This window comes from Oncorhynchus nerka, linkage group LG23, assembly GCF_034236695.1.
Source record: "Oncorhynchus nerka isolate Pitt River linkage group LG23, Oner_Uvic_2.0, whole genome shotgun sequence".
Taxonomy (NCBI): domain Eukaryota; kingdom Metazoa; phylum Chordata; class Actinopteri; order Salmoniformes; family Salmonidae; genus Oncorhynchus; species Oncorhynchus nerka.
In genome coordinates, this window is record NC_088418.1 from 54,600,703 (window position 1) to 54,617,072 (window position 16,370).

Below are 16,370 nucleotides of genomic sequence, written 5' to 3' on the forward strand. Positions count from 1 at the left end.
GCCATAAGAAGTTAATGCAAAGCCTTATCAGAAATGTCCAACATGCTAACTGGTTGTAATTACACACGTCGAAATTGCACAGTTGCTAGTTCCGACTAGGAGGTGAACATGGCATAAACACAGGCAGAAATCCTAGACAACAAAAAAAACTGCTTCAGTCTGCTTTACACTGGCAAGGAATTCACCTTTCAGCAGGACAAATCTATACTGGAGTTGCTTACCAGGAAGACAGTGAATGTTCCCGAGTGGCCAAATGACAGTTTTGACTTTAATCTGCTTGAAAATCTATGGCAAGATTTAAACTGCTGTTTAGTCATGATTCCCAACACCTTGACAGAGATTGAAGAATTTTGAAAATGTCACAATGCAGGTTTGCAAAGCTCTTTAGAGACTTACTCAATAAGACACAGCTGTAATCGCTGCCAAATGTATTTCTAACATGTATTGACTCAGGGGGTGAATAGTTATCGAATATATATAATATAATAGATATAATAGAAATATAATATGAGTGTTTTAATTTTCATTAATTACGTTTATTTTTTGAAAAATGTCTTCCAATTTAACATTACAGAGTATTTTGTGTAGATCATTGAGAGAGAGAAAAAACTAACAATTCAATGAATTTCAATCCCACTGTGTAACGCAACAAAATGCGGAAAAAATACAAGCGGGTGAATATTTATGATACCCACTCTGGTATGCACCGTTGCGTGTTGTTTTCTGTCACATGCGGAAATGATTGGAAGAGTTTCTATGTCTTTATAAATTGCACTCAAGGTCGGTCTGTCTGTGTTGTAACGTTTCCTTATTGTTGACAATATGTTTTGGTTGATGGACATGAAGGGAATGTGCTTTTTACCAGTTTTCTTGGTCATCTGGTCATCCAGCACGTTTATTGTCTCCTACATAATTGCATTGTCCGAGCATGATTTGGGTTTCATCTTACCCTATATAAGGTAAGTAAGAATTTAGAACAAGAAGATTATAGGCTATTATTTATCAGTTGCCTAATAGTTTTTATTTTCCACGAACTGCCTTTCTTTATCAAACCGTTAATAAGATTACACATGTAGTGGAGGGATAGGCCTGCGCCTTATCAATTACGTAGTACAATATACAAATCGTGCACAAAGTAGCCTATACAAACGCAAAGCAAGTGAAATATATTCACAGCCTAGTTTCAACAGAATCTCATTTGTCAGGCATCAAGAGCGCTCAGCTCTCAACTGGGTACCAGTACATGCTAATCATTACAACAATGGGTATGCAACCCAAGTAGGCTGGTCGACTTCGATGTCTTGGTTGAATATTGACGATGCGCAATTCAATCATCATGCTTTGTTTGAATAAACATGTCTAAAGGCTTCCCAAAACACCTTCCCAGTTAAACATTGACCGCAAGGATTGCATCACAATGATTTGTCTCAATCGGCTGGACATTTGTTAAGCAAACTCTGCCATCACATATCGGTCATTGTACAGTAGCCTACTGCTAGTTTATAAAGTTTCTTGCTAGGTGCGCAATGAATTGGGGGAACTCAGACCTCAAAAAGTCTCCTGATGTGGATTAACATTGTTGTGGACTTAGAACATCCCATTTGTTCTGTTTTTCTGTTAAATGGTGTGCTTTTGAGAGTGAAAACCTGAAAATCTGTAGGAAAATATAAAGAAAACAGAATTGTTCCTTTCCATCGCTGTGAAGGTCGTTTGGGAAATTTGGGGAAACATTACAGTATACCCACTTTTCCATGCACCATAACACCACTGGTTACATACAATGTGATACAATTTCCCTTAATAATTACAGCTTTTGATGAGTGCTAATAAAAACATATTTCCATTACACACACTGATTTAAATAATAAAGAAGTCAAATCAAATGTTATTTGTCACATGCTTCGTAAACAACAGATGTAGATTAACTGTATAAGTGAAACATGTATCACATTGTAGCCAGTGATGTAATGATGCCTAGAGAAATGGGTATACGGTGTATAGCCTCCACTACACCACCGACTGTAGCGACAAAAAAATAAATCAGTTTGGTTTTCCCCAGTTCAGACCAATACTTGGCTGCCACCCACAGTCATTGGCTGCTACCCAGGTCCTAGCGCCTAGAACCCTAGAGGGCGTAGTTTTTCCTGATGTCGTATAACAAACAACTTCAAAGGAATAATAACACAATCTTGTGCCTGTTGGGCTACCCAGGTCCCAGCTGTGTAGCCAACTGCGTAGAGGCCTGTGAACTACTTACTAGCCAGTGTGTTTCCTTACTTGACTTTTAAAGGGGACAAGCTCTTACACTAAAAGGGCATTGTCAACATGTTCACAATTTCACAGTATTATTCCAACCTCATAGTGTGGAAATATAAAGCACAGAAAAAATCAAGTTTTGGACTGCACTGGGCCTTAAACATATCAACAGTTTTAAAATGCCCTCTAGACACTGCAGAATTCCACCCATTAAACCTGAACTCTTCTTTTCTTTAGTGAAATTGGGGCTGAACCCCCAGAGAGTTGTATCTTTGGCTTGATGACGGTCATCACTGCATTTGCAGGTGAGCACAGAAAGACACTAAACCCATGAAAGGCCTTTTGTTTTTGTCTGAGCTTAAGCAACCTCATGGGTTTTTCCAGTTCAGCAACTATACCAAACGCTTTAGTAACACTTCACATTTTTTTGAAAATAAAGTAGAAATGCATGGTAACAAAAGGCTGGGATCAATGGTATAATATCATTTTACTGAGTATTACATATAAGTTCCCTATGTTTTAAAGTGCAAATGAAATAAATACATAAATATTGCAGGTTTTACATTACCCTACAGTAACCTGTGAGCGAATACTGCCTAAATGTGACATTTTAAAATAAAAACATTCACTCCATGTGCCATACCAAATCCTCTACAGTTATGGCCACCATGTATACGAGATACAAGTTTGTGGAGAAGCTCAATGAGAAGGCGGGTGGTGTGCCCCCAGCACTGAACCAGGCTGCTTTCTGGATTGGAATGCTTTCTTGTTTGGGGATGTGTTTTGTCGCTACTTTCCAGGTAGGTTGTCGCCTCCTAAGTGAGAAGATGGAGTGTGATATTCCATACATGATCTCTCTGGCATGTTCTTTTACCCCAGGAAACAACAATTATTCAAGTTCATGATGCAGGTGCAATACTCTTCTTCGTTTCTGGTGTGTTGTACATCATCCTCCAGTCCATTATATCCTATAAGGCCTTCCCCTATGGATGTTCCTTGGCCTTGTGTCGTGTGCGCACAGGAATGGCAACCATGGCCTTCCTGGCAGTCCCCCCCAGTATCCTTGAAAACACTAGTAATCCATTGTGTCTAAATTATTTTAATCATGAATGATCATTGTTTTATCAAATAAAAGGTCTCCTTCATTTTTCAACCAGCTATTATCTGTGCCTTACTGCATAGAACTGAAGACAAGGTACAGTATGAGCACATCTTTACCAAGAACACAACTCACACAAACAACAAAGATGGACAACATTCTGGATCCATATACAGTTGAAGTCGGAAGTTTACATACAATTAGGTTGGAGTCATTTAAACTCGTTTTTCAACCACTCCAACCACACAAGTAATTTGTCCAACAATTGTTTGCAGACAGATTATTTCACTTAAAATTCACTGTATCACAATTCCAGTTTGTCAGACGTTTACATAGACTAAGTAGACTGCATTTAAACAGCTTGGAAAATTCCAGAAAATGATGGCATGGCTTTAGAAGCTTCTGATAGGCTAATTGACATCATTTGAGTCAATTGGAGGTGTACCTGTGGATTTATTTCAAGGCCGACCTTCAAACTCAGTGCCTCTTTCCTTGATGGGAAAATCAAAAGACCTCAGAAGAAAAATTGTAGACCTCCACAAGTCTGGTTCATCCTTGGGAGCAATTTCCAAATGCCTGAAGGTACCACGTCCATCTGTACAAACAATAGTACGCAAGTATAAACACCATGGGACCACGCAGCCGTCATACCGCTCAGGAAGGAGATGCGTTCTGTCTCCTAGAGATGAACGTGCTTTGGTGCGAAAACTGCAAATTAATCCCAGAACAACAGCAAATGACCTTGTGAAGATGCTGGAGGAATTGGGTACAAAAGTATCTATATCCACAGTAAAACGAGTCCTATATGACATAACCTGAAAGGCCGCTCAGCAAGGAAGAAGGCACTGCTCCAAAACCGCCATAAATAGCCAGACTACGGTTTGCAACTGCACATGGGGACAAAGATCATACTTTTTGAGGACAAAGATTGTACTTTTTGGAGAAATATCCTCTGGTCTGATGAAACAAAAATAGAACTGTTTGGCCATATTGACCATCATTATGTTTGGAGGAAAAAGGGGGAGAAGCACGGGGGTGGCAGCATCATGTTGTGGGGGTGCTTTGCTGCAGGAGGGACTGGTGCACTTCACAAAAGAGATGGCATCATGAGGAGGAAAATTATGTGGATATATTGAAGCAACATCTTGGTCGCAGATGGGTCTTCCAAATGGACAATGTCCCCAAGCATACTTCCAAAGTTGTGGAAAAATGGCTTAAGGACAACAAAGTCAAGGTATTGAAGTGGCCATCACAAAGCCCTGACCTCAATCCCATAGAACATTTGTGGGCAGAACTGAAAAAGCGTGTGCGAGCAAGGAGGCCTACAAACCTGACTCAAGTTACACCAGCTCTGTCAGGAGGAATGGGACAAAATTCACCCAACTTATTGTGGGAAGCTTGTGGAAGGCTACCCGAAACGTTGACCCAAGTTAAACAATTGAAAGGAAATGCTACCAAATACTAATTGAGCGTATGTAAACGTCTGACCCACTGGGAATGTGCTGAAAGAAATAAAAGCTGAAATAAATTATTCTCTCTACTATTATTCTGACATTTCACATTCTTAAAATAAAGTGGTGATCCTAAATGACCTTAGACAGGGAATTTTTTACTAGGATTAAATGTCAGGAATTGTGAAAAACTGAGTTTAAATGTATTTGGCTAAGGCGTATGTAAACTTCCGACTTCAACTGTAGGCTTCATAGGCCAGAGAAGCTATACGTGACAATATCAGTCTCTATCCGACCCTTCCTGTCATTACAGGACAATGTGTTCCATCTGGTGAGTGCTGTGAGTGAGTGGATCATGGTCTTCAGCTTCATCTTCTTCTTCTTCACCTACATCCATGACTTTAAAGTGAGTTTTCTGTCATTGTGGTGCGAATGATTGTCCTTGTCTTCTCCTTTATGAGTTATTCCTCTTTGTCTTGTTTTTTTACAGAAGTTTACTCTGAAGCTGAGAACAGAGTTTGTTTCCTGACAAAGCAGAGATGTTCCATCGGGTTTAAGTCCGGGCTCTGGCTGGGCCACTCAAGGACATTGAGGCTTGTCCCGAAGCCACTCCTGCGTTGTCTTGTCTGTGTGCTTAGGGTCGTTGTCCTGTTCGAAGGTGAACCTTCACCCCAGTCTGAGGTCCTGAGTGCTCTGGAGCAGGTTTTCATCAAGGATTTCTATGTATCTTTCCCTAGATCCTGACTAGTCTCCCAGTCCCTGCCACTGAAAAACATCCCCACAGCATGATGCTGCTACCACCATGCTTCATTCTATTTCTCGAAACAAGATTCTTGGCATTCAGCCCAAATAGTTCAATGTTTGTTTCTTCTGACCAGAGAATCTTGTTTCTCATTATCTGAGTCCTTTAGCTGCCTTTGGGCAAACTCCAAGCAGGCTGTCTTTTTCTGAGGAGTGGCTTCTATCTGGCCACTCTACCATAAAGGCCTGATTTGTGGAGTGCTGCAGAAATGGTTGTCATTCTGGAAGGTTCTCCCATCTCCAAAGAGGAACTCTGGAGCTCTGACAGAGTAACCATCAAGTTTTTGGTTACCTTCCTGACAAAGGCCCTTCTCCCCCGATTGCTCAGTTTGGCCGGGTGGCCAGCTCTAGGAAGAGTCTTGGTGGTTCCAAACTTCTTCCATTTAAGAATGATGGTGGCCACTGTTTTCTTGGGGACCTTCAATGCTGCAGAAATGTTTTGGTACCCTTCCCCAGGTCTGTGCTTCAACCACAAACCTGTCTCAGAGCTCTACAGACAATTGCTTTGACCTCATGACTTGGTTTTTGCTCTGACATTCACTGTCAATTGTAGGACCTTATATAGACAGGTGTGTGCCTTTCCAAATCATATCCAATCAATTGAATTTACCACAGGTGGACTCCAATCCAGTTCTAAACATCTCAAAGACGATCAATGGAAACATGATCCACCTGAGCTCAACTTCAAGTCTCATAACAAAGGATCTGACTACTTATTTAAGTAAGGTATTTTTTTTTTTAAAAAAAATGTGTTTTTGCTTTGTCATTATGGGGTATTATGTGTAGATTGATGAGGAAAATATCAATTTTAGAACAAGGCTGTAACGTAACAAAATGTTGAAAAAAGGGAAGGATACTTTCCAAATGAACTGTATGAGATTATCTGAATGAATACATGATTAATACTGTATCCATTGCAACATAACCTAAGTCTTAACAGTTAACCACAAAACAAAACACATCCTGTGAACAGCAATTCTAGAATTTGTTGGGTTAATAAAAGACTCATCCAGGTGGTAAAGGTCAGTATTGAACAAGAAAATCACAAAATCAAGTTAAGAAAATGAATTTCACGCATCAGTAGTTTATGGAGAGACTGTATGTACATTTACCTACTCCAAGGTTAATTGTTTTATATTAGAATGTAAATATTTTTCTAGTTAGGTATTTTCCTCAAGACAAACTATTGTTTTTCAGGGTATTGAGGCATATCTATGGTATACCATTGTAATAAAGTAACTCATATACATATAGGGCTACTGTATGTGTGAAATATTTCTATGTTCCCAACAACAACAAAAAAACTGTTTGAATAAAATTATGTCCACATATCTTTAGGTAAAATGTGGTTTTATTTTTACGGCTAAACTGCATAAACACTCAGATCTCAATGCTGCTTGCCTTGCGCTTGTGAACAACGGGCTTTCCAATCTTCTAACACCTCTCCATCTACCCACTTTCTTAATCAATTGAAAATAATCCATCATTGCAGTGTTCTACCCAGAGACAACTACAAACAATGTGAAGATCAATATGAATTGGATCTCTGAGCATTTGTTTGGATAAGAGATGTTGTATAAAACTCTTGACTTAAAAGGCATAATGCAGAGGGAATCAAGGGCCTGAAAGCCTTGCTAACATGGTTAGTCACACATGGTTAAATCTGGGATTAAGATGCACCATTTTAGAACATTAGGTACTACTGTTAATTTGGCCTTACACAGTACCATTGCAATTGACACATTGCTCACAAGTAGTGGTGTTCTTTCCATTATATATTTACCCAAAAGTGCAATTTTCTTAATTTGTCCTTCACATTGTTCACTCCAGGAACATTTACATTTCAACAGCTTAATGTCTCAATTAAAAACGAATAATCGGCCAGAGAACAGTCCTCAACATTTCTGCTTGACATCCTTCATACAGCAGATGTAGTATAAAATAGTACCCATCAAATGTTATCGCAAACATTATTATGGACATGAGATACAACTTATCACCCTCTCACAAGTGTAACATGCAGACATCACTCAAAATAACAAAACAAATGTGACTAAAGCACAATTACATTTTTGTCTTTTAGCAGACAATCTTATCCAGAGCGACTTACAGGAGCAATAAGTGCTTTGCTCAAGGGCACAGACAGATGTTTCACCTAGTTAGCTCTGGGATTCCAACCAGCAACATTCCGGTTACTGGCCCAACGCCCTTAATTAACCGCTAGACTACCTGCCGCCCCACAATCTCTTTCAAAGGCATTGGAATGTTCACATGATACTGACATGGGGCAGAGGCATGTTTGCCCAGTGCAATCTTAAGAAAATAATGGTCAATTACTAATCGATTATCTGGTTAGTACTTTCCATGGTTGTCATTCCATTGGTTTTACTGCTAAACTATGTAAATAAAGACATACCATGTCCGTGACCAATCAAATGTTTCAGGAGAAGAAATGGAAACAAAAATATAACATTCACAAGATCAGTGGCTGACCTGGACATAGACATTATCAGCTCTTTCTCGTTGACATTCACTCAATCTACAATGCGATTTCAGCTACTTAACAATCTGCCTGTTTTTGTAAGTCCCATGCATCCCTGCAGATCCCTTCCACAGAAGTGGGACTTTCTGTCTGGTAGCACTGTAGTTCTGCCTGTCAAGCACACACTGGCATCTAGTCCTTCTGTGCCCCTGCAGCAGCACAGTGGAAAAGGCCCGGAGCACAGATGACAGGGAAGGAAGTTCCCTATAGGCAGCTTCATGGCTAAGACAGCAGATCAATCGCTGAAAGATGACTCACTGCCATCGTCGCTGTCATCATCGTGATCCAGTGTTTTCTTTTTGACGGCATCAGGCACAGGTGCATCTGGTGTGCTGCAAACAGAAACATGTAGCAATCACCATTGTTACTTAAAATAAATGTAGAACCACCATTTTATGACATTCAGATGTGGGTATGAAACAAAACGTATTCGATTACGAGGTATGAGAATACAGATATTACAAAGATGTAATGTAAGCACACTCACTCAAGCAGGTTGGGATCCAAACCTTCCTGGACCATTTTATTCTTTATCGCCATAACTGGAACACCCTGTTTTTGAATAGTTTTCTACATTACTGATTTCATTGAACAGATTTCACATTTCTACAGAATATGACAATGTATAGAGAGACCTACCACTTGCACCATCTTGAGATATCTGGCATAGCGTGGGTCCTTGGCCACAGTCATCCAACTGTCTCCTGCTGCTCTTGGTTCTGTTATGTTTGGAGAAGCCTACAATAGAGTCAATACTGCAATTCAGTATTTCCATCGTGCACAAATACACCAAGTCTTTAAGTTATTGTTGCATCAAAATGGATATGTTGAAATCCCAGGAGGCTGGTGCCACCTTAATTGGGGAGGACGGGCTCGTGGTAATAGCTGGAGTGGAATCAGTGGAATGGTATCAAATACATCAAACATGGTTTCTAAGTGTTTGATGCCGTTAAATTCGCTCCGTTCCGGCCATTGTTATGAGCCGTCCTCCCCTCAGCAGCCTCCGCTGATTTAAATATATGTAGTTGTGTGCATAAGCCAACTACACAATTACTGTGTGTGTGGTGCCATCAGAAAGTATTCATACCCCTTGACTTATTCAATTTTTTTCTCACCCGTCTACACACAATACTCCACAATGACAAAGTGAAAACATGTTTAGACATTTTTGCAAATATATAGAAAATTAAATACAGAAATATCTCATTTACATATGTATTCATCCGAGTTAATACTTTGTGAAAGCACCTTTGGCAGCAATTACAGCTGTGAGTTGTCTTCAATGTCTGACAGCTTTGCACTTCTGGATTTTAGGATTTTCTCCCTTGCAGATTTTCTTAAGCTCTGTTAAGTTAGATAGGGAACAGCAATCTTCAAGTCTTTCCACAGATTTAATGGTATCCAAGTCTGGTCTATGGCTGGGCCACTCAAGCACTTTGACTGTATGCTTTGGGTCATTGCCCTATTGGAACGTAAATCGTTGCCCAGTCTAAGGTAGTTTGCAGGTTCTCATCAAGGATTTGCCTGTATTTGGCTCCATTCATTGTTCCCTCTATCCTAACCAGTCTCCCTGCCACTGAAAAGCATCCTTCACAGTAGGGATGGTGTTAGACAGGTGATGAGCTGTGCCAGGTTCTCTCCCGGCATAGCGCTTTGCATTCAGGCCAAAGAGTTATATTTTTGTCTCAGATCACATCATCTTTTGTCTTATGAGCTCAGTCTTTCATGTGCCTTTTTGCAAACTCCAGGCGTGCAGTCATGTGCCTTTTTCTCAGGAGTGGCTTCCGTCTGGTCCCTCTCCCATAAAGCCCAGATTGGTGAAGTGCTTTAGAGACTGTTGTCCTTCTGACAAGTTCTCCCATCTCAGCCAAGGAACTATGTAGTTCTGTCAGAGTGGTCATTTGGGTCTTGTGACCACCCTGGCAGAGTCTGGGTAGTTCCATATTTTTTCAATTTCCCAATTTTGGAGACCACTGTACTCTTGAAAACTTTCAACACTAGTTTATACCCTTCCCCAGATATATGCCTCATCACAATTATATCTTGGAGATATATGGACTTCATGGTATAGTTCCTGCTCTGACATGCACTGTCAAATGTTGGACCTTATATAGACAGGTGTTTCTTCATAAATCATGTCCAAACAATTGAATTGGCCACAGTTATAGTGACATCTCAAGGATTGGATGCACCCAAGCTCAATTTGGAGTGTCATAGCAAAAGGGTGAGAATACTTATGTAAATGAGACATTTCTATATTTAATTTCCAATAAATTAGCAAACATTTCTAAAAACATGTTTTCACTTTGTCATTATGGGGTATTGTGTATAGATGCAGGAGAAAAAATATTTAATCCATTTTAAAATCAAGGTTATGAGTACTTTCTGAAGGCACTGTGTGATTGTGTGGGGGGGGGGGCGTTACCTCAGGAGGTGGCAATGGCACAGCCACAGCTATAGGGGTCTCTGGTTGACTTGGGACCACAACTGTGACTGGACCATTAACCTCTGTAGCTGGCCGCTGACCAACACCCTCCACCCTGACATCCTCCAAACCAGGAATAGAGGAGAGCTACATAGAACAAAATCAGGACGCACTGACATTATCATATTGGTATGCCCAGAGCAGCAAAGCACATAACAGTAGAACAACATCAAAGACAAGAGTAAAGTCTTAGTATTGTATACAAAACACATACATAAGCTGGGTTACCTACCTTTGCTTCCAAAATGCTGAGGGTAGTTTCAATCTGCTGTATCCGAAGAGATATGCATGCAAGTTTCTCTTCGCAAACTGTCGAAAAACGATTGAGAAAGCGGACAGTGTGCACTATGAACTGGTTGAGATAGGCAACGACTCTCCTCTGTTGTATGGCTGGGACCTGTGACCATATCATTCAGTATCATGGGAAAAATACAATGTTTATTTACTTACAGAGTTGGGGAGTTCAAAAACATTTACTACACATACTCGTTAGATACAACATTTACTTGTTACATTATTTGGCTGAGAGTCATTCAGCTTGTTTACATATGGCTAATTTAGCTACAGTAGCCACCAAGATAACTTCCGCTACGGAAAACACTCACCTTGGTCAGATCTATTCCTGATCCCACAATCGGTAAACCGTCCTCGTCCATGTTTTTATCGTTCTGGCAAACTATCGATTAACTCGCTATTACTTTGTTTAATAGTAATATCTTACTGAAAATCTGCAAAAGCGAGATCGACATTTTATTACGCCTCATGTGACTTCACTGTGACCCAAGTCTGACGTCACTATTCTTCTGCTCTTCCGGGTATATCAGCCAATGAGGTGCTTAGTTTTCTACTTCTTTATTGGAAATCCAAATGAACCCAAGTCTGAAGGTGCATACCTCCATCTCCTGAACTGGAGGGTTAACAGTTCATTGCCACAAATGTAGTGTGTTCAATACACCACAAGGAGGGAGTACAGTATAATGGTTAATACATGTGCAGTGTCTCAAAACAAGCCACAATTCTGTTGATCCAGGCAAGGAGAACTTAGTTACTGTGTAATATGGTTTGCAGAGATGATGAGTTAATGGATAAAGCCATCAACACAAATTATTTGGCAACTTAATTTTGATGATGACTCAGATGCTATCGTCTTTTAGAGAGAACCCACAATGTGAGTGCACGCACGTGTGTTGCATTGGATCATGCCTGATTAGTTGTGAACTATTACTACATAGGAGCGCAGCAGAACCAATGGAAAACAAAACACAGGAAACCAAAAATGCTGTCCAACTTGACCTCAATCTGAACTCTACAAGGATTCTGTTTGATTTGAAATGGAACCCTTTAACCTGACCCAAGAGCAAACTGAAGCCATAGTCCATGCCCAGCATTGCCCACCTGATCATAAAACAAATCTGAAAGCCCAGTCCATGCCAATTAAACCTAGTTCAACAGGCAGGAACAGTCTCTACCCAGTTTCAAAAAAATTGTTATGAAGAACTCAACAAAAAAAATCTAAATTGACCTCCTGAGTCAGAACCTATCCAGAGAGTGTTGGGAGCAGATCACTTTTTAAACCAGCAGCATATTGATTTATACGGGACTGTAATTGCTTCAGTGTGTCCTGGATGACTCCCCCATAATTGAGGCCTGGCAGAGCCTCTTCCCTGGACATACTCTGAGCCAGGCAGCGGGCAGAGGAGTACCGCACCCCCCCCCCCCCCCCCACACACACACACCCTCCGCCAAGCAGTGAGCAATGGATGGTTACCCCCTTACCCCCAAGCCACTCTATCATACCGTGAGGAGTGAACTGCTTCCTGTGCTTGGCCCTCCTATGTTGAACATAATAAACAGCTCCCTATCCACCAGATGTGTACCAAACTCACTAAAAGTGGCAGTAATAAAGCCTCTGGTGAAAAAGACAAACCAGAAAATATAAAAAACTATCGGCCTATATTGAATCTCCCATTCCACTCAAAAATGGTAGAAAAATCTGTAGCGCAGCAACTCACTGCCTTCCTGAAGACAATGTATAAAACGCTTCAGTCTGGTTTTAGACCCCATCATAGCACTGAGACTGCACTCGTGAAGGTGGTAAATAACCTTTTAATGGCGTCAGACCGAGGCTCTGCATCTGTCCTTGTGCTCCTAGACCTTAGTGCTGCTTTTGACACCATTGATCATGACATTCTTTTGTAGAGATTGGAAACCCAAATTGGTCTACACAGACAAGTTCTGGCCTGAAAGATATCAGTTTGTCTCTGTGGATGGCTTGTCCTCTGACAAAGTAACTGTAAGTTTCGGTGTTCCTAAAGGTTCTGTTTAGGACCACTACAGTTTACACTATATATTTTACATCTTGGTGATGTTATTCGGAAACATAATGTTAACCTTCACTGCTATGCGGATGATACACAGCTGTACATTTTGATGAAACATGGTGAAGCACCAAAATTGCCATCTCTGGAAGCCTGTTTCAGACATAAGGAAGTGGATGGCGGCAAATGTTTTACTTTTAAACTCAGACAAAACAGAGATGCTAGTTCTAGGTCCCAGGAAACAAAGAGGTATTCTGTTGGATCTGACAATTTATTTTGATGGTTGTACAGTCGTCTCAAATAAAACTGTGAAGGACCTCGGCGTTACTCTGGACCCTGATCTCTCTTTTGATGAACACATCAAGGCAATTTCAAGGACAGCTTTTTTCCATCTTCGTAACATTGCAAAAATCAGAAAACGTTCTGTCCAAAAATTATGCAGACAAGTTAATCCATGCTTTTGTCACTTCTAGATTAGACTACTGCAATGCTCTACTTTCCAGCTACCCGGATAAAGCACTAAATAAACTTCAGTTAGTGCTAAACACGACTGCTAGAATCTTGACTAGAACCAAAAAATGATCATATTATTCCAGTGCTAGCCTCTCTACACTGGCTTCCTGTATAGGCTAGGGCTGATTTCAAGGTTTAACTACTAACCTACAAAGCCTTACACGGGCTTGCTCCTACCTATCTCTCAGACCTACGCTACGGTCAGAAGACGCAGGCCTCCTTATTGTCCCTAGAATTTCTAAGCAAACAGCTGGAGACAGGGCTTTCTCCTATAGAGCTCCATTTTTATGGAATGGTCTGCCTATCCATGTGAGCGACGCAGACTCGGTCTCAACCTTTAAGTCTTTATTGAAGACTCATCTCTTCAGTAGGTCCTATGATTGAGTGTAGTCCGGCCCAGGGGTGTGAAGGTGAACGGGAAAGCATTGGAGCAACGAACCACCCTTGCTGTCGCTGCCTAGCTGGTTCCCCTCTCTCCACCAGGATTCTCTGCCTCTAACCCTATTATGGGGACTGAGTCACTGGCTTACTGGTAATGTTCCATCCCGTCCCTAGGATGGGTGCATCACTTGAGTGGGTTGAGTCACTGACGTGATCTTCCTGTCTGGGTTTGGCGCCCCCCTCGGGTTCGTGCCATGGGGGAGATCTTCGTGGGCTATACTCAGCCTTGTCTCAGGGTAGTAAGTTGGTGGTTTGAAGATATCCCTGTGCTTTGGCAAAGTGGGTGGGGTTATATCCTGCCTGGTTGGCCCTGTCCGGGGGTATTGTCAGACGGGGCCACAGTGTCTCCCGACCCCTCCTGTCTCAGCCTCCAGTATTTATGCTATCCGGTGTCCTGTGGGATTGGGGCTAGGGTCAGTCTGTTATTTCTGGAGTATTTCTCCTGTCTTATCCGGTGTCCTGTGGGAATTTAAGTGTGCTTCCTCTAATTCTCTCTCCCTCTCCCTCCCCTCCCGGAGGACCTGAGCCATGGGACCATGCCTCAGGACTACCTTGCCTGATGACTCCTTGCTGTCCCCAGTCCATCTGGTTGTGCTGTTCTGCCTGCGGCTATGGAACCCTGAACTGTTCACCGGACGTGCTACCTTGTCCCGGACCTGCTGTTTTCGACTCTCTCTCTCTACCGCACCTGCTGTCTATAACTCTGAATGCTCGGCTATGAAAAGCCAACTGACATTTACTCCTGAGGTGCTGACCTGTTCCATCCTCTACAACCACTGTGATTGTTATTGTTATTTGACCCTGCTGGTCATCTATGAACGTTTGAACATCATGGCCATGTACTGTTATATTCTCAACCCAGCACAGCGAGAAGAGGACTGGCCACCCCTCAGAGCCTGGTTCCTCTCTAGGTTTCTTCCTAGGTTCCTGCCTTTCTAGGGAGTTTTTCCTAGCCACCGTGCTTCTACATCTGCATTGCTTGCTGTTTGGGGTTTTAGGCTGGGTTTCTGTATAGCACTTTGTGACATCGGCTGATATAAAAAGGGCGTTGGAAATACATTTGATTGAGAGCTTCCCATACATGTTTCACACAAACACGTTAACTCTGCTGACAGGGCTTTCTGCAGGAGGGAATACTTCTCTATAGGGATACTTACAGAATGAACAGGTTTCTTACTTAAAGGGGGTCCTCTGAGAGTGTAGTGTGGTGGGGCATAGACAGCTTACAGTAATTAAAAAGTTATGTTTCTCAGGCTTTTTCCTACATCAAGTGCACTCGTTGAACTAACTGGCAACTTGTGCATACTTGAATTGTATTGGTATGATTGCATCACCCAGGATTTGCAGTGTTCACTGTTTTGACAGAATCCTGTGTCTGTAAGCACGTTGACACTGATAGGATGAATAGTCTCAGAGGGACTTTCCTATGTGTCGTAAAAGAGAGTTTTGGCATTTTGACAGTGACTTAATAATGACAGCATTATTAAACATTGATAATAAATACATGGCTCTTAATAATAGAACAGCAATCCTGCAAGTGGAGGAATAGCTTTCTCCTGTATTACCATTTCCAGAGATATTGACCTGATACCCTGGTAGCTGGGTATTATTTTCTTTGTTAACATGATTTCTGAATGTCTTCTGAGTAGGGTTTCATAATTCCAGGAACTTTCAATAAATTCCTTGGTGTTTCCAGAAATCCTGGTTGGAGGATTGCGGACTTCCTGCTTATTCCCTCCTCCAACCAGAATTTTCGGAAAACCAGGGAATTTATTGAATGTTCGTGGAATTTTGCAACCCTCCTTCTGAGAACACGAGGCTATTTCTGAAAACATTCTCTTAGTAGAATCCAGCATGTTCATCAATCTGACATGGATAGTTAAACTATCATAGAACAGTATTTAAATTGGGATTTGATCATCAACAGGCGCCATGGAATTTCCTGCCCACTTCACCGAAACATTTGTGACCCCTACATGTTGCTGCGGCAACGGCAAGTATCAAAACAAGCACCCCTCTCGCTCTGCTGCTCCATGACGCACCTTTATTTCTTCCATATGAACAGACATGGTATGGCACCGAAATATGATTTTGATACCCCATGCACACGCATCAGCACCACACCCCTCTTTTTCATTTAAACCCACTTCACATCACTGAGTAGATTAAATACGGAGTAAAAAAAAACATAATTACCCCCTCTCTCACACAATGAATAGCTTAGTTTGCTTAGTTCATATGAAGATGTTTGGGTTTAAATCACTGATCAGAAAAGTACAGCCTAACTCACAAGAGCCATCTCAAACTAATCAAGAGGGAATGGTTCACCCCAATTAAGATCAATGCTATGAAGGAGAAGAATGAAACAGGGTTGAGAGCACAGATTCTAACTGGTCTCTCCGCCCCCTGTGTGTCCTCGTGTGAACTTGAAATGCTTATCTTTCTCATATACTCATCTGTATGC

The 16,370-nt window shown here is 41.4% G+C and overlaps 2 protein-coding genes across 2 annotated transcripts; one reads left to right on the forward strand and one right to left on the reverse strand.

The window, feature by feature from the left end:
- Positions 1-580: 580 nt before the first annotated feature.
- LOC115107062 (DNA damage-regulated autophagy modulator protein 1-like) lies at positions 581-6,342 on the forward strand. Its single transcript, XM_029630427.2, has 7 exons — positions 581-959; positions 2,494-2,561; positions 2,914-3,056; positions 3,136-3,313; positions 3,414-3,451; positions 5,120-5,212; positions 5,297-6,342. Exons 1-7 carry the CDS (start codon positions 823-825, stop codon positions 5,333-5,335), a joined length of 696 nt encoding a protein of 231 aa, XP_029486287.2. The 5' UTR covers positions 581-822; the 3' UTR covers positions 5,336-6,342.
- Positions 6,343-6,352: 10 nt separating this feature from the next.
- LOC115107063 (WASH complex subunit 3-like) lies at positions 6,353-11,438 on the reverse strand. The gene is made up of 6 exons (XM_029630428.2): positions 11,240-11,438; positions 10,867-11,031; positions 10,575-10,721; positions 8,789-8,887; positions 8,637-8,701; positions 6,353-8,481 (listed from the first exon to the last, which is right to left on the reverse strand). Exons 1-6 carry the CDS (start codon positions 11,288-11,290, stop codon positions 8,385-8,387), a joined length of 624 nt encoding a protein of 207 aa, XP_029486288.1. The 5' UTR covers positions 11,291-11,438; the 3' UTR covers positions 6,353-8,384.
- Between the last annotated feature and the right edge of the window lie 4,932 nt (positions 11,439-16,370).